General features: G+C 54.1%; 2 protein-coding genes and 1 pseudogene across 2 annotated transcripts; 1 reads left to right on the forward strand and 2 right to left on the reverse strand.

Moving 5' to 3' along the window:
• The first annotated feature begins 1832 nt into the window (after positions 1-1832).
• LOC142419630 (feather keratin Cos2-3-like) lies at positions 1833-24947 on the forward strand. Its single transcript, XM_075522769.1, has 5 exons — positions 1833-1851; positions 7535-7549; positions 8414-8424; positions 24128-24214; positions 24573-24947. The coding sequence occupies exons 1-5, from the start codon at positions 1833-1835 to the stop codon at positions 24945-24947; spliced, it is 507 nt and encodes a 168-aa protein (XP_075378884.1).
• LOC142419926 (T cell receptor alpha variable 1-2-like) lies at positions 12637-13988 on the reverse strand (annotated as a pseudogene).
• On the reverse strand, positions 19464-21144 carry LOC142419927 (uncharacterized). The gene is made up of 3 exons (XM_075523351.1): positions 21036-21144; positions 19901-20196; positions 19464-19802 (listed from the first exon to the last, which is right to left on the reverse strand). The coding sequence occupies exons 1-3, from the start codon at positions 21085-21087 to the stop codon at positions 19464-19466; spliced, it is 687 nt and encodes a 228-aa protein (XP_075379466.1). The 5' UTR covers positions 21088-21144.
• Positions 24948-26976: the final 2029 nt, after the last annotated feature.

Consider the following 26976-nt stretch of genomic DNA (forward strand, 5'->3'; position numbering starts at 1 on the left):
GGGCGGGCGGGAGCAGAGCGGGCCGGGGAGCGCGGCGCTGCCGAGCCCTGGTCCGCCCGCACTGCCCGGCGCAGACTGGGGCGGGACGAGCCGCCGTCGCGGGGGGACCCGGCGCTGCCGTAGCTCAGGAAACCCTGGGACAAGGCAGCCCGAAAGCACACCGACCCCTTCCCGAGCCCCTCAGGCTGGTGCTGCCCTTGCAGCCGGTACCGCCGGCCGAGCGGCCCGTGAAAGGCCGGCAGCGGCCCGGGAACAGCGGCTGGGGCCAGCAGGAAGGCGGCGCCGCGGCAGAGAGCGGCCGGAGCGGAGCTGCCCGCAGCGACACTGGGTGCGCGGGAGTGCGGGCAGAGGCTGTCCCCGGCATGGGCACCTCGGCCACGGGGACGCTGCTGCCCTGACGGAGCCAAAGGGGAGGGGGATCGGCACAGCAATAGCGCGTGGCAGGAAGCTTTGGAAGTTAAGTGCTTGCTATTTTGACAGTACTCTTATTTCCTCAAAATGTCTCATTGGAAAAGTGGACGTTTAAAACTAGATCTGGAAGGAAAGGGCACAGGGTTCTGCTGGATGCTCTCATCCATCAATATAAAAGGGAAGGGAAGGTAAGCTATCGGGTGAAGTCTCCAGGGCATGCCATGCAGGTGTCGAGTCTCAGGGAACCACGCAGGAAGAACCAAGTGCTGAAGGGCAGTTCTCAGGGCAAGGAGGGTGAGTAGGGCAGGAGGCTGTGGGAGCAGGGGAGATGGAACAAGTAGAGGGGGAGAAGCTGAATGTATAAGAGGAGAAATCCGTGCTGCTGGGAGAGGAACAGCACCCTTCTGGAGTCAGATGGATCCTTCCTCCCTCTCAAACACAAGAACAAACGCAGCCCTCCTTTCCTGCCCTTTCTCAGGCAGCTTCTCTCCCCAGCTGGCATCATGACTTACAAGCTGATCCTCCCTCCTCTTCCTCCGTGCACAGGTGTCTCATGTAGAGGGAAAATACCCACTGACTCTGGCCCAGCCCCCTCCTACCAGACAACCTGGTGAGGTCAGCTTTCATCTCCTGATTCTTCAGGGTGAACAGGAGGGGATTCAACAGGGGCATCTTTGTGGTGCAGAAGTCAGCAGCCATGCTGTGCACAGGGTTCTGGGATCCTGTCCTCAGGTACATGAGACCTCAGGCACATAATAGCTGGCCTCTACATTGAGGTAGGCTGTGCAGATGGAGAAGGTATGACACTTGCCTAAGGCAGAGTGGACCCTCAGGACGGATGACATGATGCACACATAGGAGGTGAGGAGGGGGGTGAAATGGGTCATAGTGATGAACCCCATGTCATGGAAGAGAAGTACACACAAGACAAGAACACACATGGGAACACCATGAACCATGGACTCTGCTGAAGACCCCTGGGGACTGGGCAGTGCTAGGCAGGATGGGGTCAAAACCTAGGAGTACAATGCCCACACCTGGGGAGGCAACAAGAAGTGACCGTCGTGGTGAGCTGAGGAGGGAGGGAAAGACAAGGACATGGCACGTCCTAATGCATGGGAGCCCATGGCGTCCAGCTGAGGAATGCGGAGCTTCTTCCTGAGAACAACACTTCAAACAGCCCCACCAGAGTGACCCAGGCTGATATCACTTGCCTGCTCTGGACCTGTCCAGCACTTGAGCTGAGTCTTCTGCCTGCACTGCTGCATTCCTGTGCTACAAATGCTGGGGCCTTTCATCCCAGTACTCAGAAGCAGCCTTCTTTGGGGAATGGGCATGGCACAAACCTGGAAATGAAAAGGCAGCAGTGCAGAAAATCAAAGCACAGCCCACGTCATTAGCAGTGATGGTTTGGATTCAAGATGAGCTTGTCAGAAAACTGTTATATCTGCAAAGGGTGGCTCTGGGCCTTCGGCATGAAGGGCAGGTATAAAAGCCAGCCCGAGTCCCTGGTCTCTCATCTTCTTCTCTTGCCTCCTTCTCCTTTGGAACCAGCTGAGTCTGAAGCCTCTTCTCCTCCTCTTCCAAAGTGAGATCTCTCCTCAGTGGACCTCTCAGCTGATACTGGCTCTGCCTGGTGTTGGGGTTTGGAGCATCTTGTCTTGATAAAGGGAAGCAGGGAGAAGGTCTGCTTAGAGAGACGCTGGGACGTGGCTGAGTGGGCTTCTGTTTTATGAAATAGGAGGAAGCCTCCTTGGGTCAGGCTGCTGTTTATAGGGCGACAAAGACCGTGTGGCTCCTGGCACAGCTTCCAGCTCCCTGCTCAGTAGTGGCCTTGGCTCCTTTGTGATTGTGTAACCAGGCTGCTCCTCACCCATCTTTGTGCTCTGCTTCCTCCCTGCCCTCTCTCCCAGGTGCATCTCCAGCGCAGAGACATGTCGTGTTATGACCAATGCCTGCCATGCCAGCCCTGTGGCCCGACCCCGCTGGCCAACAGCTGCAATGAGCCCTGTGTCAGGCAGTGCCACAACTCCACCGTTGTCATCCAGCCCTCTCCCATGGTGGTGTGACCTGCCCGGCCCCATCCTCAGCTCCTTCCCACAGAACACCGTTGTGGGATCGTCCACCTCTGCTGCTGTTGGCAACATCCTCAGCTGTGATGGAGTGCCCATCACCTCTGGGTGCTGTGACCTCCCTGGCATTTCCAGCCGCTACTATGGCAGAAGGTGTCTCCCCTGCTAAAGATGCTGGGAAAGCCCCAGGGAGACACCTTGAGGAACTCAGAACATGGTGCTGGGCAGAGGATCGAGAGTTTGGATGGTTTTCACTATAGATGAATGGCTTTGCCTTTCTCTTCCTTTTCTTTGTTTGCTTCCGTTCCCATTGGCAACAAGGTCCCACCGAGGCCAGCCTGGTAGGGACCATCTGTCTCTTCTCCCTCTACGGGGCAGGCACACATACATCACGTAGAAACTTCTCCACAGCCAAGGACTGCAGACTCTCAGTTGCCTCTGGGGCTCCCTGCACTGCTGTCCTCCACTTGGAGTGACTTTCTTTCTCTCTTTGTATTCATTAATGTTCTGCTGCATTCAAGCCTGGCTTTTCAGTCCATGTGGTCCTTCCGTCTGTGGACACTTCCCAAAGTGTCTCCCAAAGGAGAAGGGTGTTGCTCTGGGGTGGAAAGGGGTGAGGGCAGAAGGAGACCCTTCTCCATTCACAGAGGAATGGGAGGTTGGGACAGCCTGCAGTGGCTCCTCTTTTGGGCACCATCCCTTAGAGCTGAGGAAGACATCCCTGGCTGCTCTGCTGCAAGTGACCATCAGCCCTTGCCTTGCTGTGTCTCTGCCCACAAATGTCCAGAGAGGGAGGAGGCCCTGAGGGGTCAGCAGCCCCATGAGCTCTTGAGGAAGGGTGTTCCTCTTGCTATGGCCAGAGCTTTGCTGAGGTGGCAGGAGGTAGATGTGGGGATGCAGAAGATGATTTGCTTTGCAGAATGGCAGGAGTGGTAAAGCAGGGATGGCCCTGCTTTAAAATGGCCCTGCAAAAGCAGGGAACAGCTTTTGGGATGGCCCACAGCTGCTACTCCACCTTCCTCTCCCCTCCACCACCCAATCTAGGGGTCATGGCCAGCATGCATTTGCAGGAGTAGCAGGGAAACGTCACTCGTGCCGCTGAATGCGTTGAGGCTGGGAATTGGAGCTAAGCGTGTGGGAGCTGAGAGCAGTCAGCACAGAAATGGGGACAGTGAAACGGTGTATTTCTGAGGAGGAGCAAATTGCTCTGATACAGAGCGTGCAGGTGAATGTGAAGATCAGTAAGGACGAGGGAACTGGGTGCACTTCCCAAGAGAGCTGCAGGCAGGTGTAGAGCTCTTGACTGCTTCATTGGTCCCCCCAGAGAGTTTGTGCTCAGGAATTGGCTGCCATTGTGGCGGGAGAGGATTCTTTGACATGGAAATCTCATCCCTTCTGATTGGTGAAAATGTCTCTCGGTAACTACTATAGTCTCATACCTTATTTTGTGCATGAAAATCTAGGTGTCTTGACAGAAGTGTACAAGTGGAAGAATGGAAATTCCCACACCAATGTCCTCCACCCACAGGGAATTATGGCTCATAAAGCATATCTCAGAATGCCTGAAGGCCACAAGCTTTATAAGGGCATTTCACTTGCATGTCTGAAATCCTTTTTCCCTCATCATACCATTAATAACCATCATCAACAGCAGCGCAGTTGGACTTCCTAACCCTACCACACTAAACCTCGAAATAAGCAGAAGGTACCTCAGCTCCTGCTCGGTGTCAGTGATTACAGTACCTGGGTGTCCTTGCCTGTATCTAAAAGCGCAGCAAGAGGTTCTCACGTGAACATCTTTCTGTTTCACAGCAGAAATGATGACTAGAGCTGTTTTATTTTATGAAAATCCTCTAAAAGCTTGACTGACCAAAACCCGGTAACCCTTTCTTGGGCAGGAGCTGCGTGGCATGCTGTGCCCTGACTGTAGCCGCCTATTTCACAGGATATACCTTAGGACTCCTACCATCTGAAGGACACAGGATCATCTATATTGCCTTCTCTTTCTTCATAGTCTTAGGCGAAGAAATGGCATTTTAAACGATACTTTACAGAGTGTGGGTGCCTTTCTTATGGGAATCAAAACAAACCAGCAGCTCCCGGTGAAAGACATTTGGTGTAGTCGGCAGGTCCCAGTGGGAAACACCTTTGTAGAGAAAGGATAGTGAAGAAGAGATAGACTGAATGCCTGGCTGGCCCTGCGCACAGCTGTGAGGGGGCTGTCACAAGACACTTGGCCCAGGTGGTTTTCCTGGTGAATTGGGAAAGAGAGGAGGAATAAGCTGAATGTCCCAGCCCACCTGAAGTATTAACTTGTTTCCAGAAGCAGAGGGTAGAGCAGGGGAAAGGCAAGGAAAACTTGTGCTGAACTCGTGGTTGTTACTAACTTTCTTGAAGTGGACATGGGGATGATTTGAGCTGAAGCACTGGGCTCAGGTGAGATGCAGGTGCAGCAGCTCAAAGGGATCTGGGCAGCAAATGGCGGGGTAGGGGCATGGAGCAGGGGGCACACAGGCTGGCATCCCCCCTTCCCTGCAAACAAGCCCAGGGAAGGGATGTCCCGTCTTCAGCATGAGGACAGGGATGGGGACAGGGACGGGCATGGGCAGGAACGAACATAGCCCTTGTGTTCTGCTTGTAACACTGTGGAGCCAGCGTCATAAGCAATGGGTTATGGCTCTGCTAGATACCAGGGCAGAGGTAACCCTAATTCATGGAAATCTGCCCCATTACCCCCAGAATAAAGTGATGAATGCTAACAAAACCAGGGTGAGGGAGGGGCAGAAGAGTTGTCCCAAAAAGACTTTCTAATCTTGCACCCAGGAGAGTACTCACCGCTTACAGCTTGGGGTGGGCTCCAAGAGTGCCCCAATACATCACAGCCACGATCTGTTAGCAGGAAAGACTTTTAATATCCAGTGGGGGAAAATATTCCTTCCATATCTGCTCAGCTCACAGTGGGGAGGATTGTGCCCCCCACATTGTGCAGGCCCCTCCCTCCAGGACTGTAGTCTCCGAGCAGGACCGGCTGCCCCGGGGCATGCTGACACCCCTCCAACTAGTAAAACATTGTCAGAAGCTGGGGTTGTCCAGCAGACACACTGCCTGTCAAGAACCCCGTCTGGCCTGTAAAGCAAGCAGCTGCGTCCTGGCACAGGACCGTAGGTTACCGGCTTTTGGGCACAGCCATCTGCATGGGACTGTGGTTGCTCCCCATAGCATCAACCTGCCAGAGCAGCCAGAGGCTGCTGATGTGTGTTTGCTGTGCTGCCTCAGGGGCACGGGCACAGCCCCCTGCCTTCCCAGGAGGCCTGTGACCCAGCACTAGGAGGAGTGCAGCCTGTCCCCAAGGTGTGAGCTGTCCCCTTAAGCTGGTGACAACCTGCTGACTGCACCTACCCAGCAAGATGTTGAGGAGGCACAAGGGAAATGTCGTGGACACTACGAGAGAGCACAGCTGAGAAATGAGTCCGTAAAAAGCACGACAATCCAGCATTGCAAAATGGGAACGGCATACTTCCATGCAGGCAAAGCCATGTCCCCACCAAATCAGTGCAGGAGAAAACAGACCAAACAGGATTGACAGACATGACCAACCCTCACCTGGAGCTGTTAAGCACTGCCTGTGCTCAGAAAGCCCCACCACACAAACACCCCAGCCCTGAGCAGCCACGCTGTGCCTAGTTCACAGACCTAGATCAGCCAGATATGTTAAGGGAGGGAGGTGGTGGAAGGCTGCAACCTTTCCTCCAGCTCAGCAAAATGGGTGGGGACAGCAGTCAGCATGCACAGCTAATGGCTGCATTCAGGGTACTAGAGGAGACACCCCCACTTCCAAGTTGTCCATGAAATTCAATCCTTTGTTTTATCTCATGCAGAACCATTATGTGGAGCCTCACATGACTGCTTCCCCTCACAGCATGCCATGCAGCAACAAGCATGAACTGCTGGAAGCCCCCGCCATCCAGCCACACCAAAGCTCCTCTTTGTCTTCTACAACACACAGGGAACTGGACTGTTGCGTGGTCTCTGCACCATCATTGTTTTATAGGGCATGGGACAAGGGGGACAGGACATCTCTGGTACTTCCAGCCGTAATATGACTCCTATTCTACGCTTGCTCTCTTTGCTTTATTTGTCTGTGATGTATTGACCTTGACTGGCTGCCAGGTGTTCACCAAGCCGCTCTATCACTCCCTCTCCATCAAGAGGACAGGGGAAGAAAAATATGATGAAAAGCTCGTGGGTCAAGGTAAGGACAGGGAGATTGCTTACCAATTACTGTCATGGGAAAAACAGGCTCAACCTGGGGAAATTAATTTAATTTATTGCCAACTAACTGCAAGAGAGTAGGATAGTGAAAAAGAAAACAAAACTAAAACCACTTCACCCCTCCCCTCCGTTCTTCCCAAGCTCAACTTCATTCCTAAATCGTTTACTTCCTCCCCAAAAACAGCGCAGGGGGACGTGGAATGGGGGTTGCAGTCAGTTCATAGCACTTCATCTCTGCCACTCCTTCCTCCTCATGCTCTTCCCCTGCTCATTCACAGGCTTCTCCAATGTGGGTCCTTCCTGTGGGCTGCAGTTCTGCTTGAACTGCTCCAGCATGGGTCCTTTCCACAGGCTGCAGTCCTTCAGGAATGGACTGCTCCAGTGTGGGTCCCCTGTGTGGCCACAGGTCCTGCTAGAAAACCTGCTGCTGTGTGGGCTCCTCTCCAAGGGCCACAGTTTCTGTCAGGAGCCTGCTCCAGCTTGGCTTCTCCACGGGCTGCAACTTCCTTCAGGGGATCTCCACCTGCTGTGCCATGAGGTCCTCCTCCATGGGCTGCAGGGTGGATATCTGCTGCATTGTGGTCCTCTGTGGGCTGCAAGGGGACAAGCTGCATCACCATTGTCTTCTCCATGGCTGCAGGGGAATCTCTGCTCTGGCTCCTGGAGCACGTCCTCCTCCTCCTTCCTTCACTGACCTTGGTGTCCGCATCATTTTTTCTCTCACATTTTCTCACTCCTCTCTTGCAGCTCCTGCACACCGTTTTTTATCCTTCCTTAAGTCTGTTATCACAGAGGTGCTACCTGTGTTGCTGCTTGGCTCAGCTTTGGCCAGCGGCAGGTCCATCTTGGAGCCAGTCGGAACTGGCTCTGTCTGACATGGGGGCAGCTTCTGGCGTCTTCTCACAGAAGCCATCCCTGCAGCCCCTTCACTACCAAAACCTTGCCAGGTAAACCAGATGCACTGTTGTTACTCTTGTATTATTCTGTGCAGACACTGTTTTGCATATAGGAACCTTGGCTGCAAGGTAAACTCAGCCAGCTCAGGGTGACAGAGGAGGCTGCAGGCAGCTCCCTTCCACTACAGGCATTTACACCACCTGCACCTGCATGCAAAACACAAGAAGAAAAAAGGGGGAAAATTCCCCATTAAAACTGGGGAAAAAATAAAAAGAATGCATGAACATTCACAGGGCAGCCAAACCATTTTTTCAGCTGCTCTGTAAATTAACGTTGCTTCTGCATTTCTCTGGCTTCTGAAGAGAGGGTATTTACCTTAAAGTGAGTCTAGAGACAGGTTCACTGCTACATCACTTCTGATGTCCCAGCCTCAGTGTCTGTAGCCTGAGGGGAGCCTGGCTTGTCCCAGACACACACCTTCCTCTGCCACATGAGTGTGTCACTGTGGCACCGCTCCCTTTGCAAGGGCAGGGGCTGGTTCCACACCCTTGATGAGATCACTAAGGTCAGGTGGGAGCTGCAGGATTTTTTGTCTTTTACTTGCAATTTGGGAATTCTTTGGTTGGCTGCGGCAATGGGGATGTTCTCTAGTTTTTATGTTATCCTCCACACACAGACTTGAGACTAAAGAGCAAGAGGGAACTGCACAGGCAGTGGAAGCAGGGAGGAGTATCCTGGGAAGAGTATAGGGACGCTGCCAGCTTGTGTAGGGATGGGGTCAGGAAGGCCAAGGCGCAGCTGGAGCTGAACTTGGCAAGGGATGCAAAGAATAACAAGAAGGGCTTCTACAGGTGTATCAACCAGAAAAGGAAAGTTAAAGAAAGCGTACCTCCACTGATGAACAAGAATGGTGACCTAGTATCACCAGACGAGGAGAAGGCTGAGGTACTCAACAACTTTTTTGCTTCAGTCTTCTCTGGCAACTGCTCTCCTCACCCCTCGCCAGTCAATGGACAACATGTTGAGGACCAGGGGGGTAAAGCCCCTCCCACTGTAAAGGAAGATCAGGTTCCTGACCTACTGAGGAACCTGAACATACATAAGTCTATGGGACCTGACGAGATGCATCGCAGAGTCCTGAGGGAATTGGCTGATGTAGCTGCCAAGCCACTCTCCGTGATATTTGAAAAGTCATGGCAGTCCGGTGAAGTCCCTGGTGACTGGAAGAAGGGAAACATTGTGCCCATCTTTAAAAAGGGTAGAAAGGAGGACCCAGGGAACTACCGACCTGTCAGCCTCACCTCTGTGCCTGGAAGATCATGGAACGGATCCTCCTAGAAGCTATGCTAGAGCACATGGAGGACAGGGAGGTAATTTGAGACAGCCAGCATGGCTGCACCAAGGGCAAGTCCTCCCTGACCAACCTAGTGGCTTTCTACGAGGGAGTTACCACATCAGTGGACAAGGGAAGAGCTACGGATGTCATCTATCTGGACTCCTGTAAGGCCTTTGACACGGTCCCCCACAACATCCTTCCCTCTAAATTGGAGAGATATGGATTTGATGGGTGGACTGTTCAGTGGATAAGGAATTGGTTGGATGGTCGCACGCAGAGGGTAGCAGTCAATGGCTCAATGTCCAGATGGAGATCAGTGACGAGTGTTGTCCCTCAGGGGTCCGTGCTGAGACCGGTGCTGTCCAATATTTTCATCAATGGCATTGACAGAGAGGTAGAGTGCACGCTCAGCAAGTTTGCAGATGACACCAAGCTGAGTGGTGCAGCTGACACGCCAGAAGGACGGGATGTCATCCAGAGGGACCTGGACAAGCTGGAGAAGTGGGCCTGTGTGAACTTCATGAGGTTCAACAAGCCCAAGTGCAGGGTCCTACACCTGGGTCGGTTTCCTCGGTTTCAATACAGGCTGGGGGATGACGTGATCGAGAGCAGCCCTGTGGAGAAGGACTTGGGGGTACTGATGGATGAAAAGCTGGACGTGAGCCGACAATGTGTGCTCGCAGCCCAGAAGGCCAAGGGTATCCTGGGCTGCATCAAAAGAAGAGTGGCCAGCAGGTGGAGGGAGGGGATTCTGCCACTCTACTCTGCTCTGGTGAGACCACAGCTGGAGTACTGCGTCCAGCTCTGGAGCCCTCAGCACAAGAAGGACATGGAGCTGTTGGAGCGGGTCCAGAGGAGGGCCACGAAAATGATCCGAGGGCTGGAGCACCTCTCCTACGAGGACAGGCTGAGAGAGTTGGGGTTGTTCAGCCTGGAGAAGAGAAGGTTGCCGGGAGACCTTATAGAAGCCTTCCAGTACTTAAAGGGGGCCTATAGGAAAGACAGGGACAGACTTTTTAGCAAGGCCTGTTGTGACAGGACAAGGAGTAATGGTTTTAAACTAAGGAAGGGCAGATTTAGACTGGATTTAAGAAAGAAATTTTTTACAATGAGGGTGGTGAGGCACTGGAACAAGTTGCCCAGAGAGGTAGTGGAGGCCCCATCCCTGGAAACATTCCAGGTCAGGTTGGACGGGGCTCTGAGCAACCTGATCGAGCTAAAGATGTCCCTGCTCTTGCAGGGGGGTTGGACTAGATGACCTGTAAAGGTCCCTTCCAATCCAAAGCATTCGATGATTCCATGAGACATGGAGAGGCTCAACGTCTGGAAAGGCCATGACAGCTTTGCCTCTGCTGTGGTTTCTCTCTGTCTTACAGTGGAAAAATAGCTGATTGAACCACTGTTAAACCCTTGAGCTCATGAAAGCTGATGGGGCTGGCCAGTGACTGATTCGTTGCCTTAACTGTAGGGTCTGAAGTACTTGCCAAGAGTCATCTAGAGGGGCTGAGAGCTGGTGTCAGGAGTCCTGGTTCTCAGTAGTGTGTGTGCATGATCGCGCTCACGTACGTGTTCTTCTGGCTGTGCTTATGTGTGCATTCACGTGTACATGTGTGTGCCTGTGGCAATACACATGCAAACGTGGGTGTGCATAAATGTTCTCTCTGTGTGTGCATGCGTGTGTGTTTTTGGGCAATTGTGTCCATGAGTGTGTATGTGTTTTAGCACATGCACGTGCCTTCGTGCAGGAGAGCATGAATGTGTTTGACTGGTCTGCACAGACGTAATTGTGTGGGCGTAGGTGCGTGTAGCTGTGTGCTTTTGTGTGTGTATATCTGTGTAGAGGAGCACGCATGTATATCTCTATGCAAATGCATGCGTGCAGGAGCATGCATATGTGTAAGCACGTGTGTTTGAATATCTGTGCGTACATGTTGGTATAGGGGTGGCTGTGCATGTTGGTATGCACATGGGATCCTTTGGTAACGTGTGTGCACACACCTCTTTATAAGTGCACACGTACGAGTTGCTCTTTGGGTGCATGTAAGCTCACATGTACGGTTGTGCCTGTGTGTGTGAATTTGTGTGTGCATTGAAGGGGAAATTCAAACTGTAACTGTTCAGCAGTGGTAATTTGTGACCAAGGAATGATCTGGCATGGAGGGCAAGAAGGTCCTAATGCAGAAGGGGTTAAGCTGTCTTTTTTTCTCCACATTGCAGAGGACCATCTTTGTGCTCTGAGGAGGCTGTCCTTGAAGGTTAGCCTGCTCTCCTGGGACCCTCTGCACTCCAGGGCAGTTTCCCATGGCATCCTGCCAAGCAGGCCCCTGCTGAGGTTAAGATGTGCTCTTGTGAAGTCGGGGGCAGTAGTAGTTCTGTTTGTCTTGGTCAGTCCTCTAAGGATCTTAAGCTCCACAGTCTCCTGGTCACTGCAGGGAACACTGCCCTTGAACTCTACATCATCCAACAGTTCTTCCTCATTTGTGAGTAGCAGATCCAACAGAGCCTCTCTTGTAGTCTGTTCATGGATTGCCTGCATCAAAAATTGTCTTCCATAGACTCCAGACATGTCCTGGTTTGCTTGCGCCCAGCCATTTTGCTCCTGCAGCAGTCACTGAGGTGATAAAATTCACCCATGGGTACCAGGGCCTGTGACTGTGAAGCTTTCCTCAGCTTCCTGAAGAAGGTTTCACCTGCCTCCTCTTCTTGAGCAGGCGGTCTATAGCAGGCAGAGAGCCTCCCCTGACAGTCTGTCCCCAAGGGCAGGCCCAGGGGACAGGGTCCGGGGCCCTGGCTATCACAGGCATTGAGAGGTGACACATGTGACTACATGACGGTTGGAGAGGGGCTGTCTGTAAAGCAGAGGGCTGTGCTGCGTGTCCCCCCCACCCAGCAGAGTGAGGGACAGTGCCTGTCCCTGCATGGGGAGTTTCTGCAGCAGTTGCTGTTCATGCAGATGTTTCCCTTGAGGAGCCACTTCTGTGCCCAGGGAAGAAAGGACAGAAGAACCCATGAGGGGAACAGAGCGGTGCTCCAGGCACAGTTTGTTCATTTGGGACTGAGCAGACACAGGACGCGTGGTACCAAACGTGCCAGTTCATCATACCAGATGGGCAGGAAAGAACAACCTGCTCCCACTGGAATGTTTAATGTCCCCAGAGATTCCTTGGAAAGACGAGACACCTGCTGATAGAAGGCTGAGGCTGGGGCTGTCTCCCCAGAGAGAACAGGGGAATGAGGGCCCATGGATGCCCCATGTTGGGAGCTGCTTGGGCCGAGCTTTCCTTTGTCTGCATTTGTTTTGGTTTATTGTCATACAAAGTAGATGGGAGAAGGAAAAAGGACATTTTCCTTCTGAACTGCCATGGCTGAAGTTCAAAAGGGAAAAACCACAATGGAGCCAGTTTTAAGATGTCTCCATCTCGAGACTAGACAAACCCAGTTGTTGTCAGGGAGGACAGATGTGACTGTGGTCAAGGAGAACAAATTGCTAGTATGTAAATGCAATGGCTCCTGTGTGTGCTGCTTGCACTTTACCAGACAGTGGAGCTTCCCACGCATTGGCAATAAGACAGTGCCTTCATTTAGTGTGGCATGGGAATATTTAAGACCCTGTCTGCATAGATTGATGTCTGGAATGGAATGAAAACATTACACCACAGGACCTTGTTCTGCAGAGCTCTGGGTGTACAGGGGAAGCAGCACTGCCAGGCGAGAGCTGAGGGCCCCTTGCCCCACGCTCAGCCTTGCACAGACACATGCCCTCCCTCCCCTGGCTTGTTGCACTGCCAAGGAAGCTCCCTGCACCACGGTGTCTTGCACAGCACAGAGGTACAAGGCACTGTCAGAGACCTTGACTTCCTCCAGCTGCAGGAGGCTGTATTTCCTTGTGGTGTTCAGCAACGTGGTGAGATGGCCACTCAGCTTGGGGCCAGCTGCTGAGTGATATGAGCCCAGCTGGGGAGCTTGGCCTTTCTTCTGCTGGTACCAGAGCAAGCTCTGAAAGTTTGAGGTCTGGTATGCGCAGGCTGTTTGGAAGGTGTCTCTCTGCTTTGCCGTGATTGCTGAGTGACGTAGGTCTGCCCCATGGTGCCTGGAAGAAAGTGAAGGTCAGCAGCTCTGCAGGGAAAGGCTCTGGGAAGCAAACCAGGAGTGGCTCAAAACCCAGGTAGAGAAGGCTCCCTGTCCTTTGCCCTGCAGGAAATTCCTGAGGCCTGGGGACAGCCAGGTGGAGAGTAGTTTTGCACAGGAGTTTGGAGCTCTCAGCTCAGCGTGGATCCTGAGGAGAGCTGTGCTATGTCCCTGCTCCTCCCCCCTGCTCTCTGACTGCCCGGAGGAGCAGGGAACTGCCTGCCAATGCCTGATCATTGCGTGCTGGGACCAGCACCCCTCCAGCAGGTTGAGGAGCCCAGGGAGCTATGGCAAAAAGATTCATCCTGCTTCCCCCTCCCTGTCATCTCAGAGGGCTCCTAGCTCCCTGAGTCCATGCACTGCTGAGCTGAATGTTGGAACGAGGGAGCCCTGGCTGCATTGCGAACCAGGAGGAAACTGGAGGCCATGGCAGCCAGCAAGGGAGCACAGCCATGCAGCACATTTAATGTCCCTGTGACAGCTTTGACAGGATCTGCTAATTTGTGTTGGAATGGGAGAAATTTGAGTCTGCAGGGAAAGCTGAGATCTCCTATGGTGACAGCTGGTGGATCACAAGAGAGAGGCAGAGGGAGATGGATTGAAGGCAAGAGAAAAGACGGAGAAGGGGTCTGAGGTATCTCTCCTCTCTCCTTTCCAACAGGCAGAGCATCTTGAGAGAACCAGTGCAAAACCACAAATGTGAGTGACATTTCCCAGCATTTTCCTGTTATTCAAGAGCATTTCCATGCATGGACCTGATAAGGCTGGCAAGGGCTTCCACAGGGGAATAAGTAGAATGTGCTTATAGGAAGCCAGGACTTACCCAGCAGTTGCCCCAGGAAGGCCGTGAGGATGAGATATCTGAGGTGCATGCTGAGTCCGACCCACCTGTCTGCTGAGTGAGAGGGAGTCAGAAAACTGTCTCCCAGCCCCAAGATAACAGAGCTGCCGGAAACGACTCTGTTGGGGGAGCAAAGGAAGAAGTGGGGAAGAGAAATGATCTGTTCTTCCTGTGCCTCTCCTTCTGGGTTTCTCCCTCCTCCAGCAGCAACACCCATGGCTCCCTCAGCCAATGACATTCTGAACATTTCCACAACAGGGGGCCCTGTGCACTCTGTACCCATGTAGAGAAAGATGAGTATTTCTGCATTTCTACTCAGAGGAGAAATTCAGCCATAGTCCTCAACATGCAACCATCCTTGCTGACCCCAGGACCACATCCCTGGGAGTCTCTCCTGCCTTGATGCTTCTGTCTCTGCTCACAACATGTCCTGGACAATGTCCAGATCGCTTCTGAATGCCTCCAAGGATGGAGACTCCACAGCCTCTCTGGGCATCCTGTGCCAGTACTTCCCCACCCTCACTGTGAAAAAGGGTTTTCTGATGTTCCAACAAAATCTTCTGCAATTCACTCTGTGCCCATTGCCTCTTGTCCTGTCACTGGACACCATGCAGAAGAGCCTGGCTCAGCCTTCTTCACACCCTCCCTTCAGATATTTGTACACATTGACGAGATCTCCCCTGAGACTTCTCTGTGCTGAACATTCCCAGGTCTCTGAGCCTTTCTTCATAGGAGAGATGCTCCAGTCTCTCATCATCCAGAGTGGTCCTTCACCTGACTGTCTCCAGTATGCCTGTGACACACAGTTCCCTAGTGAAAACACGCCCCACCCCTCCCCCCCCTTCCGGCAGTCACAAGCACACCCACATTTGTGCATCCCTCAAATATCAACATGGGCCCTCAGCCCATATAATAGCCCTGCCCGGAGTCTGGGCCCTCTTACCCAGCACCTGGGTCTCCTGCTTCTCTCTGGCTAGGGCAGCCTGATGTTCACTAGGAAATGGATGCATGCAAACATCCACTCAGCTCACAATCACCTCCACATTCTTGAATCCCTCAGACATTGCCATGGCTTGGTAATATCAGCCTGTGATAGGTTTTTCCCTCTCCAGTTGCTGGCACCCAGACCTTGCTTACACCCCAGTCCCTCCAGCTGCTGGCACAGAAACTGCCAGGCCCTGTGACCAGAGGCCTCTTCTCCAGTTGCTGGAACTTAGATCTTGCTGCACGCACGCCCCGGGCCATCCAGTGGCTGGCACTCAGGCCTACAATCCCTGTGGCCATTGGTTATTCGCCCCATTACTGGTACCCACACCTCTCTTTCACACCAGTCGCTCCAGTTACTGGCACTCACATGTGGGAAGTTACACAGAAGGCTGGTTAAGAAAGGGTTTAATAAGAAGGCAGGGGGGACTGTAGTGGTCAGGCACAGGGCTCATCCCAACAACGGCACTGACCAGCCCCTGCTTAGGTGCAGATGACTCCTTTTATCCTTCCTCCTCTCTATGGCCTCCCCTTGCTCCTCCCCAGTCCCCTCTTTGCCCCCACTTCTGACCCTTCCCCAAGCATGCCTTAATAAGTGTTGCCTAGTCCTGCAGGCCCCCTCTCAGCCATCCCTAATCCTCATGTTCTTCCTGTCACTTCTTGTCACTTACAAAGCTCAGCCTGACCCACTTCAAAGCTACACCTGCAGTTTCCTAATGGCCCATCAGTTAGTGGCTGCAGACCTCTGATCTCCCTCCTTGTCTCCCTTATCACTTCCTTAGAGATTGGTGTCAGTGTGTGCTTTCTTTATCACTTGTCCTTTTACTTCTTCTTCCCTTTGAAAGGCAAAGGGACTTGATCTGACAGCCTTAGAGAACCAGCACCTCTCACCTTCAACATGCCCTGACAGTGGCCTCTGCTGAACTTGCTCATGTGTCTGAGTTCCTGAAGACACTGAAAGGCTCCTGTCCCCAGAGGAAACTGGGGCTCTTGAGTCTAGGCTCTGGGGGGAAACCCCATGTTGAGCTCAGTCTTTGAAGTGTCTCCCTGCAACACCTGCAGCCATGCTGTCATGGCCCTCACTTTTCAGAACACCTGAGAAGTTACAAACATGAAGGAAAAGGGAAAGATTGGACAAACGAGCAATCAGTTTCAGATGTAAAGTGGGTGTGCAAAAGAACTCAGGTCACTTAAAATGTGTGGAAAGAGATAGTTTGTGCCCCCATATTCCAACTTATTTATTGTTTGCCCTCCCGCCTGTCCTGTGTTTCCTGCAAGATCCTCTCACAGATCTTTGTGTAAAGCCCAGCACAGGGACACACCTGAATTCCAAACTATAGCTTTCTTGCCCCATCCAGGTGGGAATGGGGCTTCTCATCCACCTCATAGAGACACTTTTCTCCAGGTGCCTCACTTTCTTTCCTCCTTCCCTTTCCCTCTGCCCATCTCTCCTCTGGACATATTCCCAACCAACTCTCTTCCACAAAGCCTGAACTTTCTTCGTCACCTCTGAAGGTCTTACTGCCAACAGCTGCTGTCGTGGCCTACTGAGGTGACATCCCTGCATTAATTAGAACATGTTGGGCTGCCACCATGGCTGCTTTTGTCAGCTTTCCCCACAGCTTCTCCTCTCCAGGGCCACATCTTTGCTTTCCAGAACAGACTTTCACTGATCCCCAGATGCAGGCCTAGGAAGATATTTACCCTCCTTTGGCTTCTTTGGCTAGGAGGTAAAGCCACAGGAGCAGTCATGTCTCCTACCAAGAGCCCTCTTCTCCAACAGTAGTCACTGGTGGACGCTGAGGGCAGAGTAAGAGCTGGACAAGCAGCTGGGACACTTCTCCTGAGTACTCACTGTGTGTCCCACTCCGTTTCAGCAGCTCAGGGATGTTCCTGAGTCTGCTGAGGCAATGCACCCTCGTGGCAGGGAAGGCCAACAGCATCCCTGGGCTGCAGTAGGAGGAGTGTCGCCAGCAGGACAAGGGACCTGATCCTTCCTCTCTATGTGGCACTGGCGAGGCCACATCTGGAGTGCTGGGTGCAGTTCTGGGCTCCCCAGTACGAGAAAGATGTCAGAGCGAGCGCAGCAAAATGGTGCAGGGACTGGAGCATCTTTCCTGTGAGGATCGTCTGAGAGGGCTGGCAGTGTTGAGTCTGGGGAAGAGAAGGGTAATGGGGGATCCTGGCAATGTGTGTAAATAGGTGATGAGAGGGAATGAAGAAGAGACTCTTCTGATTCAGGCGTGCTTAGGACTCCACACCTCTGCCATGAGGAGGCTCTGTGGGGAGACTAATTAAAGTTGTTGAAGTGCTCAGCCCAAGGAAAGACACCAGACTGCAACCCTTACTGTGTTCCAGGTTTGCAAGGGTTAAAGGGAGGTTTTTCAGCATTGGGAGGATCAGGTTTGGGCAGTCAGGCCACAGCTGGACTTCCCACAGCCCTCCAAGTCAGAAGGTGCTTGAGCATCCTCTCAGGCAGACGTACCCTGCTGTGGAAGCGCTGCCTCTCAGCTCCAGATCTCATTGCTAAAGGGTCCCGGGCACCTGAAAATTCCTGTAGGAGCTCAAAGAAAGAAATCAAGCAGTCTGCTGTCAGGCAGTAGGAGGCTGCAGGCTGTTTTCCTGCTTTTTGTTCCTCTTGGAGATCACAACGAGCCCAACCAGCCCCCAGCAAGGGACGAGTGTCCATGGTGAACTTCTCCTGCCGTCCAGCACCCAGCCAGAGACAGGGGCCTGCACGCACCTCTCTCGGGGTTGGAGACAGGCCTCTCTGCAGGCCCTGTCCCTTGTCCCTCGGTAGTGTGTGAAAGGAGGTAGAACAAGGAACAGCCAAAGGCACCTGGAATCAGGAGTCTGACTCCCTCTACCCACAGGGGGTTTCTCTCCCTTTTCAATGTCTCTGGAAAGAGCACCTGCTGTAAACATCCCACACACATCCAGACACACCATTACGCTACACAGACATCTACTCCCCACCCCTTCAGGTAACAGAATTGACTCCTTGTCTGCAGATGACACCTCCCAGAAGGGTGAGAAGAGAAACTCAGGGGTGTTTTTTCATACAAGGGCATCGGACTCCTTACGGGAGGTAGTGGAAAAGTATTTGGGGATTTTGCAAGACATGGGATGTTTTAGGGGAAAGAGGAGAGACAAAGAAAGGGAAAGATCAAGGCAGTTTGGCCTGGAGTAAGCATGGGAAGGCAGATGGAGGAAGGGATGAGAGGGGCCAATCCCATGTGAACATAGCGCTGCTCTGTCCGCTGGCAGGAGGACATCCAGCACAATCCTCTTCATCACAGACATCTACTCCCCATCCATTCAGGTATGCTGCTCAGCCCCTTTGTCTGGGGAGGACACCCTCCAGAACGCTGAGAAGATAGGATCATCTTATAACCTCAGGGGTGTTTTTGCATACAAGGGGAACAAACCCCTTATGGGATGAAGTGGAAAATTTTTTCTGGATAGCACAGGACATGGGATGCTTAGGAGAAGCAGCAGAGACAGGGAAAGGGAAAGATCAAGGCAGTTTAGCCTGGAGCAAGCATGGGAAGGCAGATGGAGGTAGGCATGAGAGGGGCCGATTCCATGTGAACACGTGTCTGATCTGTGTGCTCGCCTGGCCATGCCTGTTGCTCTGCCTTGTTTGTCCACCTGCCAGTAGTTCCCTGCAAACACAGTTATGAAGTCCCGCTGGGACAGGGAGCAGGGCTGGTCCTCACTCTGTGCCTCTGAAGCCTCTGACCATGGGCTCTGGACAGCTGTGTCAGCTACTGGAGCCACACAGAGTTCCCTGTGGACTGGCTGGAGCCTGCAGTCTCTTCCCAGAGGTCTCCTTCCAGCTCTCACTCACCTCAGACCTCCAGCCCCTTAGGGCAACTTAGCAAATCTCTTTCTGACTCACTCATCAAGCAGGAACCTGGCATCCCTTGAGGCTGCAGTCAGGGTGTCCAGTCCGAGCTTTTATGCTGTCTCCCGGGCCTCTACTCCAAAGGTTCTGAATCCTGTCAAACACGCTTGTGGTCTCAACACTGAGCCACTGTGTGGAGCGCTTGAAGGTGCCTGTGACCTTGACATCCCCTTCTCCTGTTGGTGTGGAGCTTGAACTCCTGACTCCATGGGATGACTTTGTAACACAAGTGGGAACGTTTTGAAATCTCTGTGAAGGCCTGTAGCTGGAGGACGCAGTTTCTAATTGTATATCCGAGATTTTACAAAGTACCAGAATGTGAAACCCCTTCTGGATTTCTTTTCTAAGGAAAGTTTTGCATTAGCAATTCAGCCCTGGAGTCCCTGTGTTTCCAGAGCAGAGGAAAGCACCTGCTCAGAGTTCCCTTGGCTGTCCTAGTGGGGTAAGGCAGAAGCCCGAGAAGAGGCCCTGTATGTTCCATGCCAGCAGTGGCCGGTCCCTGCGGCAGGACCGAGGGCTGCCCGGCTGCCCGTGGGCAGGAGAATCTCTGCTGCCCGCCCCCCTGTGCAGAGCAGAAAGGCGCGCTGCTCCTCGCCGGGAGCCAGGGGCCAGCGGCTACAATCGCTCCTTCCCCGGCATGGCTGGACACCGCCACCGCTCGGGTCCCGATTCCTGCCCCGCTGTCGCCGCCGCCAGTGTCGCGGGGGATTTCTGTCTGCGTCCCAGTGGGAGTGCGGGGGACGAGAGCAGGTGAGGGGAGGGAGAACGTTTCTGCCCCGTGGGCGGCTCCGGAGCCGTGTCTGGGACGGACATACCAGAGCTCCCGGGGCACGGCGGCTGGGGGGCGTCGACGGGCCCGATGCCAGTGCTGGTACCGGTCCGGCGGGGGAACCGTCCTGGGACTCGGGGCCGGGCGGAGAGAGTCAGCCCCGGCGGGCGGAGCGGCAGCGCCCCCTGGCGGGCCCGGTGGGCGCTGTCCCCCCGCCCCCGACACACACGCGCGGCCCCGCCCACGGCGGTTCGTGCCCGGCCGCAGCCCCGGCTCCTCTCGCCGTGTCTCCCACGGCGCAGTAATACACCGCCGCGTCCCCGCGCCGGGGCCCGGCGAGCCACAGCGAGCTGGACCGGCGGTCTGCCGCCACCGACAGCCGCCCCGGCGGGTCCTGCAGGTCTTTGGACCCTTTGTGACCAAACGCGATGAATGCGGGGCCTCGGCCCGGGAGTTGACGGTACCAGTGGATGTAGTCGTAAGACTGTATGTTGGGGTGTGAGCAGTTGATGCTGATGCCAGTGCCCTCGGTGGTCTCTGCCAACGGCTCCTGCTGCACCTGGGCTCTGCCCGCAGCCACTGCCAAGAAACCAGAAGGAAAGGCCAAAGATCATCAAAGATCACCCAGCTCTTATGGCTCTTTTCCCAGAGAAATCATTAGGAAGAGTGGCAGTGAGACAGAGCCAGACCAGAATGGATGGGGACAATGTGCTCATCAACAGAGATGGAGAGTGATCCCAGTGTGGGTGTGGAGCCAGGGGGGAAGACTGGGAGGGGATTTGAAATTGATGCATAGAGAGATAGAATGAAATTCAAGTGCATGCATGGATTGATGGCAAGAGGGAGAGGAGACAGAGGAGTTGGGTGTGTTCCAGTGAAGGATGGAGGGCTGAATTCAGAAGAAGCATAAATGCTGAATGCACAGGGGGATGAGGGGATGTATGACGCGGTGCAGGAAAGCAAAACTTGTGCCCACAGATATGAAGAAAGTGGAGGGAGAGATGAGAGAGGGGTCTCAGAGGAGCAAGAGGGCTTAGGGATGGTAAATGCATGGAGAGATGGCTCAAAAAACGTGTGGGTGGGTGGGTGGATGAAGAGAGGAAGAGTAGAGAGGGAGAGGGGTTGTTACAGTGAAGGACAGAGGGGTAGATTCAGGGCAATAAGAACTGCCGAATGCACAGGGGAAGAAGAGGGTGCATGGAAAAGCAGGCCTACGTGGAAGCAGGCTCGTACCGACAGAGAGAGTGGAGAACTAGGGAGAAGAGGAATAGGGGACTTGGAGGGTTTGGAAAGGAGGACGAGAAATGGCAGAGAGGCAGGGAGGGGGAAAGACACGTTGAGAAAGGAGAAGGAAGAGTTGGCGCTGGGCTCTCTGCGGAACATTCCGGCCCCCATCCACCGCCGCCAGCCCCACGCACCCAGCAGCACCGCGGCCAGCCCCGCCAGCCCTGCGCCCCGGCACCGCCGCATCCCGCCGCTCCGCTGCCCGCGCCTCGCTGCCCCCCGCCAGCCCCGCTCTCTGCTCCGGCCGCGGCGCCTCCTCTCCACCGCCTCCTCTCCTCTCCACCGCCTCCAGCTCCGCCCCGGGGCTGAGCCCTGCGCCGGCGCCGCTCGGGGGCTCGCCCGGGCTCAGAGTTCTCAGTGGCTCTGCAGGGGCGCAAGTTTGTCTCCTGCGAAGTGGACTCTTCCCCTCCTCCAGCAAGGACTCCCCAGCAAGAATAAGCCTGCACAGCGCCAGCTGCAACGTGGGACAGCTGAAGGGCCTTGACGCAGGAGATGGACCAGCTTCCCAGAGCTGCCTCCGAGCTCAGGGGCTGGAAACAGCAGCCCCTGATTTCCTGCGGATGGCAGTGGGGAGGCTGAGAGCCTCCCTTCAGCTGCCTCTCTGCAGTCCCAGTACAATGCCTACAAGTTGCCTTGAGGCAAAGGGGGTGTGAGGACACATGTGCCCATGGGCATGCAGGTGTCAGGGAAGGACGGGAAAGGCGGGGGATCACAGCGTCAGAATGTAGGTGAGAAGAGTCATCTAGATCACGTCTCTGCTCAGAAAAGATCGCGGTAGATCAGATTGCCCAAAGTCACATGCAGTCCATCCTTGAACATCTCTCAGGATTGAGATTGCACAGCCTCACTGGGAAATGCATTCCTTTTCTCATTTTTTATTTTAACCTATTGCTTAACTAGAACTCCCCATGTTCCACCAGCTGTTCATTGCCTCTACTCCTGTCATAGAGCACTTCCACGGTCTAGTCCACCTTCCCTGTTTCCTTTGAACAGGTAGTTCCTGGACCTGCTGGGAATAATTTGGCTAACAGAGATCAGTGTACCGCCTGTTCCCTCTGGTTGGGTGTTATCCACAAACTTGCAGGAAGTGCCATCCTTCCCATTATTCATGGTGTTCATGAAAACATTAAAGACTATTGGTCCTACTGCTGATCCCTGAGAGACCCCACCAGTAAGTGTCTTCTAGCTGGGCTTTGCACTACTCACCATAACTGAGCCTGGTAGTCCAGCCGATTTTCCACCCACCTTATCATCCTCTTAATGAACCCGTTCATGTCCAATTTGGTCATCAAGGAAGTATGAGAGAGGCTGTCAGAGGTCTTGCTAAACTCTAGGTACACACATCCGCTGCCCTTTCCTTGCCCACAGTATGTGTTACCTCATGAGAAAGCAGTGAGGTTTGCCTTCAACTACACTAGAGTCTCAGCTCAGAAGCAGCTCTGTGGAGAGGGACATCAGCCCTGGCTGAGCTCTCCCAGAAGAGCTCTGTGGCAATGATGTCACTGAGGTCACTAAAGGGAAGGGGGGAAGCCTTGGCTGCACTGTCTCCAAGCTGGACCTTAGCTCAGGCAGACAAACACTCAGGAGGGGAGACAGACTTAGAAAATTTACCCACTATGCACAGCCCTTGTCAGAAAGACGGTCTCTTTTGGAAGCCCGTGTGGAACAGCAGCAGGGAGGGTCAGTTGCTGGGCACTCAGACTGAGATTCCAATTGCAGGACATGAAGATCCTGGGTGCTGAAGACCAAAGCACTCATCAGTTCTTCGGCTTTCCCTGTGCAAGCCACAGGCTCTCTCCTTCCACTCACAGCACAACAACATCAGGCGCCGTGTTCCTTTTGCTCAGTACCTGTCTGGGACAAGGTCTCAGCCTCTGCCTGACACAGCACCAGGTCGATGGGCTCAAGTCCATGTGGCATTGACATGGACATGAGAGGGGGCTGTGTCCCAACACAGACACCACCGACACTGCATTGGAAACAGATCCACTCAGGGATGGCCAGCATGAGGTGGGCAAGATTCCTCAGCCTTTCTCCTTGCCCATAAAACAAACCCCGTCCTTTTAAAATCTCTAGCCTTGGGGAAGGCAGCCATGTCCTGGCCTGGAGAGGCATGGAGGGGGGGCTGCCAGCCATGCTGAGACACTCCCAATATTGTTAACATTGAACTAAACTAAGGATCCAAGCTGGACTGAACCTGCTGGTGTTGGGGCCTGAAATCGGTAGCAATGGAGTGTGAGCTCTGGAGGGGCAGGAAAAGGAAGGCTCAGGAGGCAGGGTCTGCATTTCAGGGCCTCTTCTCTGGACTCACCTCTAGCAGGCTAGTGCCATCGCCACTCAGCTGCACTCAGCCTCCTTCCAAATCTGGGAAGCTACTGCTCTGTGGTGCTCATGGGCAGAGCAGTGGACAGTATCCTTGCCATAAACAGCACATTCCTTCCTGATGAGGGACTCACAAGGCCACACACACACAGGCTCATGCATGCTGGCACAGAATTATACACAAATTTGTGCTCCCATGTCCATCCATGCGATCACAACTGCGCACAAAAGCTCACAAGACAAGAACACACATAGGAACACAAGCAACTGTGGACTCTGCTAAGGACAGCTAGGGACAACTGCAGCAAGGCTAGAGCATTCTGGAGAAGGACAAGGCCCCAGGCATGCCCATGCCATTATTTGTGTACTCACAGACTGTACAGAGAGGGAACGAGTCAAAACCAGCCAGAATTTTTTCCTGAGGGCAGTGTTAGGCGGGATGCGGTCAAAACCTAGCAGCACAACACACACACCTGGGGAGGCAACAAGAAGTGACCATTGGGGTGAGCTGAGGAGGGAAGGAAAGAGATGGACATGGCATGTCCTCATACACGATAACCCTTGGGCTTCCAGCTGAAAAAGGCTGGAGCTGCTTCCTAAGAACAGCATTTCAAACATCCCCCTAGCGTGTCCCAGGCTGACGTCACTTGCCTGCTCTGGACCCATCTAGCACTTGAGCTGAGCTTCTGCCTGCACTGCTGCATTCCTGTCCTACAAATGCTGGGGCCTTTCATCCCAGTGCTCAGAAGAAGCCTTCACTGGGGAATGGGCATGGCACAAACCTGGAAATGAAGAAGCAGCAGTGCAGCAAACCAAAGCACATCCCACATCATTAGCTGTGATGGTTTGCATTGAAGAGGAGCTTGTCAGAAAATTGTTACGTCTGCAAAGGGTGGCTCTGGACCTGCGGCAATGGAGGGCAGGTATAAAAGCAAGCCCAAGTCCCTGCTCTCTCATCCACTTCTCTTGCCTCCTTCTCCTTGGCAACCAGGTGAGTCTGAAGCCTCTTCTCCTCCTCTTCCAAAGTTAGATCTCTCCTCAATGGACCTCTCAGCTGATACTGCCTCTGTCCTGTGCTGGGCTTTGGAGCATCTTCTCATGATAGAGGGAGGCGGGGAGAAGGTCTGCTTAGAGAGAGGCTGGGACGTGGCTGAGGGGGCTTTTGGGTTATGAATTAGGAGGGAGCCTCCTTGGGTCAGGCTGCTCTTTATAGGGCGATGAAGACCTTGTGGCTCCTGGTAAAGCCTCCAGCTCCCCACTCAGTAGTACCATGCCTCCTTTGCGACAAGGAAACCAGGCTGCTCCTCACCCATCCTTGTGCTCTGCTTCCTCCCTGCCCTCTCTCCCAGGTGCATCTCCAGCACAGAGACATGTCCTGCTATGACCGGTGCCTGCCATGCCAGCTCTGTGGCCCAACCCCGCTGGTCAACAGCTGCAATGAGCCCTGTGTCAGGCAGTGCCAGAACTCCACTGTCGTCATCCAGGCATCTCCCGCGGTGGTGACTCTACCTGGCCCCATCCTCAGCTCCTTCCCACCGAACACCGTTGTGAGCTCCTCCACCTCCGCTGCTGTTGGCTCCTCCACCTCCGCTGCTGTTGGCTCTTCCACCTCCGCTGCTGTTGGCAGCATCCTCAGCTGTGATGGAGTGCCCATCACCTCTGGGTGCTCTGACCTCTCCTGCATTTCAAGCCACTACCGTGGCAGCAGGTGCCCCCCCTGCTAAACATGGTCGCAACAGCCTTGGATAAGGACCCCCAGGAACTCAGAACATGCTGCTGGACAGAGGGTCAAACTTTCTGGTGTTGGTTTAGGAGCAGCTGACCATCTCTGGTATGTCCTGCAAGGGCAAGACTGGAAGGGAACAGCCTGGGCTCTCTGAAAACATGGCCAATGTCTACCTTTCCTGTCTTCCACTCACCCTTTTTCTCTCTTTTCTTTGTTGTCTTGTGCTCCCATCAAACCTGCTGTGAGTACCCCAGAAACCAGACTGGTGTGACGTGCTAGCCTGTCTCCCTTTGCCAGTCATGTCAACAGATGCCTTGTGGGAACTCTGCCACAGGAAAAGGGGAACAGATTCTTGGCTGCTCCTGCTCCTCCCTGCACTGGGGGCCTCCACTCGCCGTGACCTCTTTTCCCTCTTAAAAGACTCATTAAAATTTGCTGCAACCCTGCCTGTGTCCCTTAGGTGGTCTTTCCATCCGCATACTGACTGCTGACGAAGAAAGCCATTGCTTTGCAGAAGGAATTAGGTGGGGGCACAGGGGAACCCTTCATCACTCCTAGAGGGACTGGAGGGTGGGACCCACTACAGCAAGCCCTCTTTCAGGCAATACCTCTTGAAGCTGAGGAAGACAACCCTAGTTGCTCCACAGCCAATGGCCTTGCCTTGCTGTGACTCTGCTCAGAAATACCCTCTTGGCCCTGGAGCATGTCATGTGAACAGGGATCCTGACAACTGCAGTCCTCCAGAGAGGAACTGTGGGCATGTGGGAGGCCCCAGGGAGGTCAGTAGTCCCACAAACTCTTGGGGAAGAATGCTCCTCTTGCTTTTGGTGGAACTGTGCTGGGGAAGGACGCTCAGCAGACAACGTTCCCAAAGGATGGCAGGAATCGGGAATGGGTAAATAGCCTTGGGGATGGCCTACACTCCCTGCTCCACCTGCCCATCTCTTCCATCACCTGATCTAGAGGCCATGGTCAGCATGCCTGGGCGTGGACAGCAGGAACAGCTTCCTCATGCAGCCCTAACACCCTTCAGCACAGCACGTTGCATGACCCACCCGTTGCCAACATGTGTAGGGCTGAGGTGTTCAGAAGTTAGTAGGTATCAGCTACAGCAGGCCACACACTGGAGTCTCCTGTCCCTGTGAACTCCACAGGGTGAGTTCACAGCTTGGGTGAAGGCAGGCCCAGGACAGTGACTGGTCCCCAAACACGCAACATTTCTCTGTGCTGCCTTGTCTTCCTCAAGCACAGCTTTCCTGAGGCCCAGGAACTCTACAGCCCCACAAGGGCCACAACCCAGCTCTGGTCTGGAAAGGTGCTGTGTGAGAGGAGATACTCCCAGCACTGCAGAGACATGGCAGTAACAGCGGGATTTGATTCTGCACTCAGCAGGTTTTGTGAGCTGCCCCTGAATGGTACAGGGCATGCACCAGCCCAACCATAAAGCACACACTGGAGTGCCTCCCTCCAGGCACCAAGCTCCTTCAGCATTCCCAGAGCCCTGGCGCTGAAGTGGCCCTTGTGCTCCGTGCAGCACTGCTGGTCTGCACACACAGGCCAGGGTCTTCCCACATCTGCAGACCCTGGGGCCCTGTGGTGTGGGGGCTTTGCCCTCACACGGACCCCACACACCACCAGCGCCATAGGACCAGGATGGAAGGCAGGGTCATCCTCTGTGCTGGGTAAGGATGGTGGGCATGTCTCCCCAGGCTGGGTTCTGTGGGAGACAGTGCTGGGTCAAGTGTTCACACAGGAGCGACAAGCATCAGGACCAAGCCCACCAAGGCCCAGTGCAACCATGGGTCCCAGCTCTGGCTTGGCCCCTGGCCCAGGGTCTCTATGGGAGCTCAGGCCTAGCGCAGGCCTGCCCCAGCTCTGCCATATATGTGCCTGGCCTGGGCTACTGTTACCCTGCTGGCCTCCTAGGTGGTCCAGGACAGTCACTGGCTGGAGCCTTCACCTGGGCCTCTCTTGAGTCTGGCCTTGGCCTGGGCTCCAGCCCCAGCTGTGACCATGGGGCTGAGAAC

The sequence above is a fragment of the Mycteria americana genome, chromosome 22 (assembly GCF_035582795.1).
Source record: "Mycteria americana isolate JAX WOST 10 ecotype Jacksonville Zoo and Gardens chromosome 22, USCA_MyAme_1.0, whole genome shotgun sequence".
Lineage (NCBI taxonomy): Eukaryota > Metazoa > Chordata > Aves > Ciconiiformes > Ciconiidae > Mycteria > Mycteria americana.

Excerpts from the sequence above, each read along its gene's own strand:
- LOC142419630 (XM_075522769.1), top strand. Across the intron at positions 24,215-24,572 it reads TCCTTCTCCTTGGCAACCAG|GTGCATCTCCAGCACAGAGA; the intron begins GTGAGTCTGAAG and ends CCTCTCTCCCAG.
- LOC142419927 (XM_075523351.1), bottom strand. The coding sequence starts at position 21,087 with ATGCGGCGGTGCCGGGGCGCAGGGCTGGCGGGGCTGGCCGCGGTGCTG. Across the intron at positions 20,197-21,035 it reads GCTGGCCGCGGTGCTGCTGG|TGGCTGCGGGCAGAGCCCAG; the intron begins GTGCGTGGGGCT and ends GTTTCTTGGCAG. Across the intron at positions 19,803-19,900 it reads ACTGCGCCGTGGGAGACACG|GGGGCGCTGCCGCTCCGCCC; the intron begins GCGAGAGGAGCC and ends CGGGCCCGCCAG.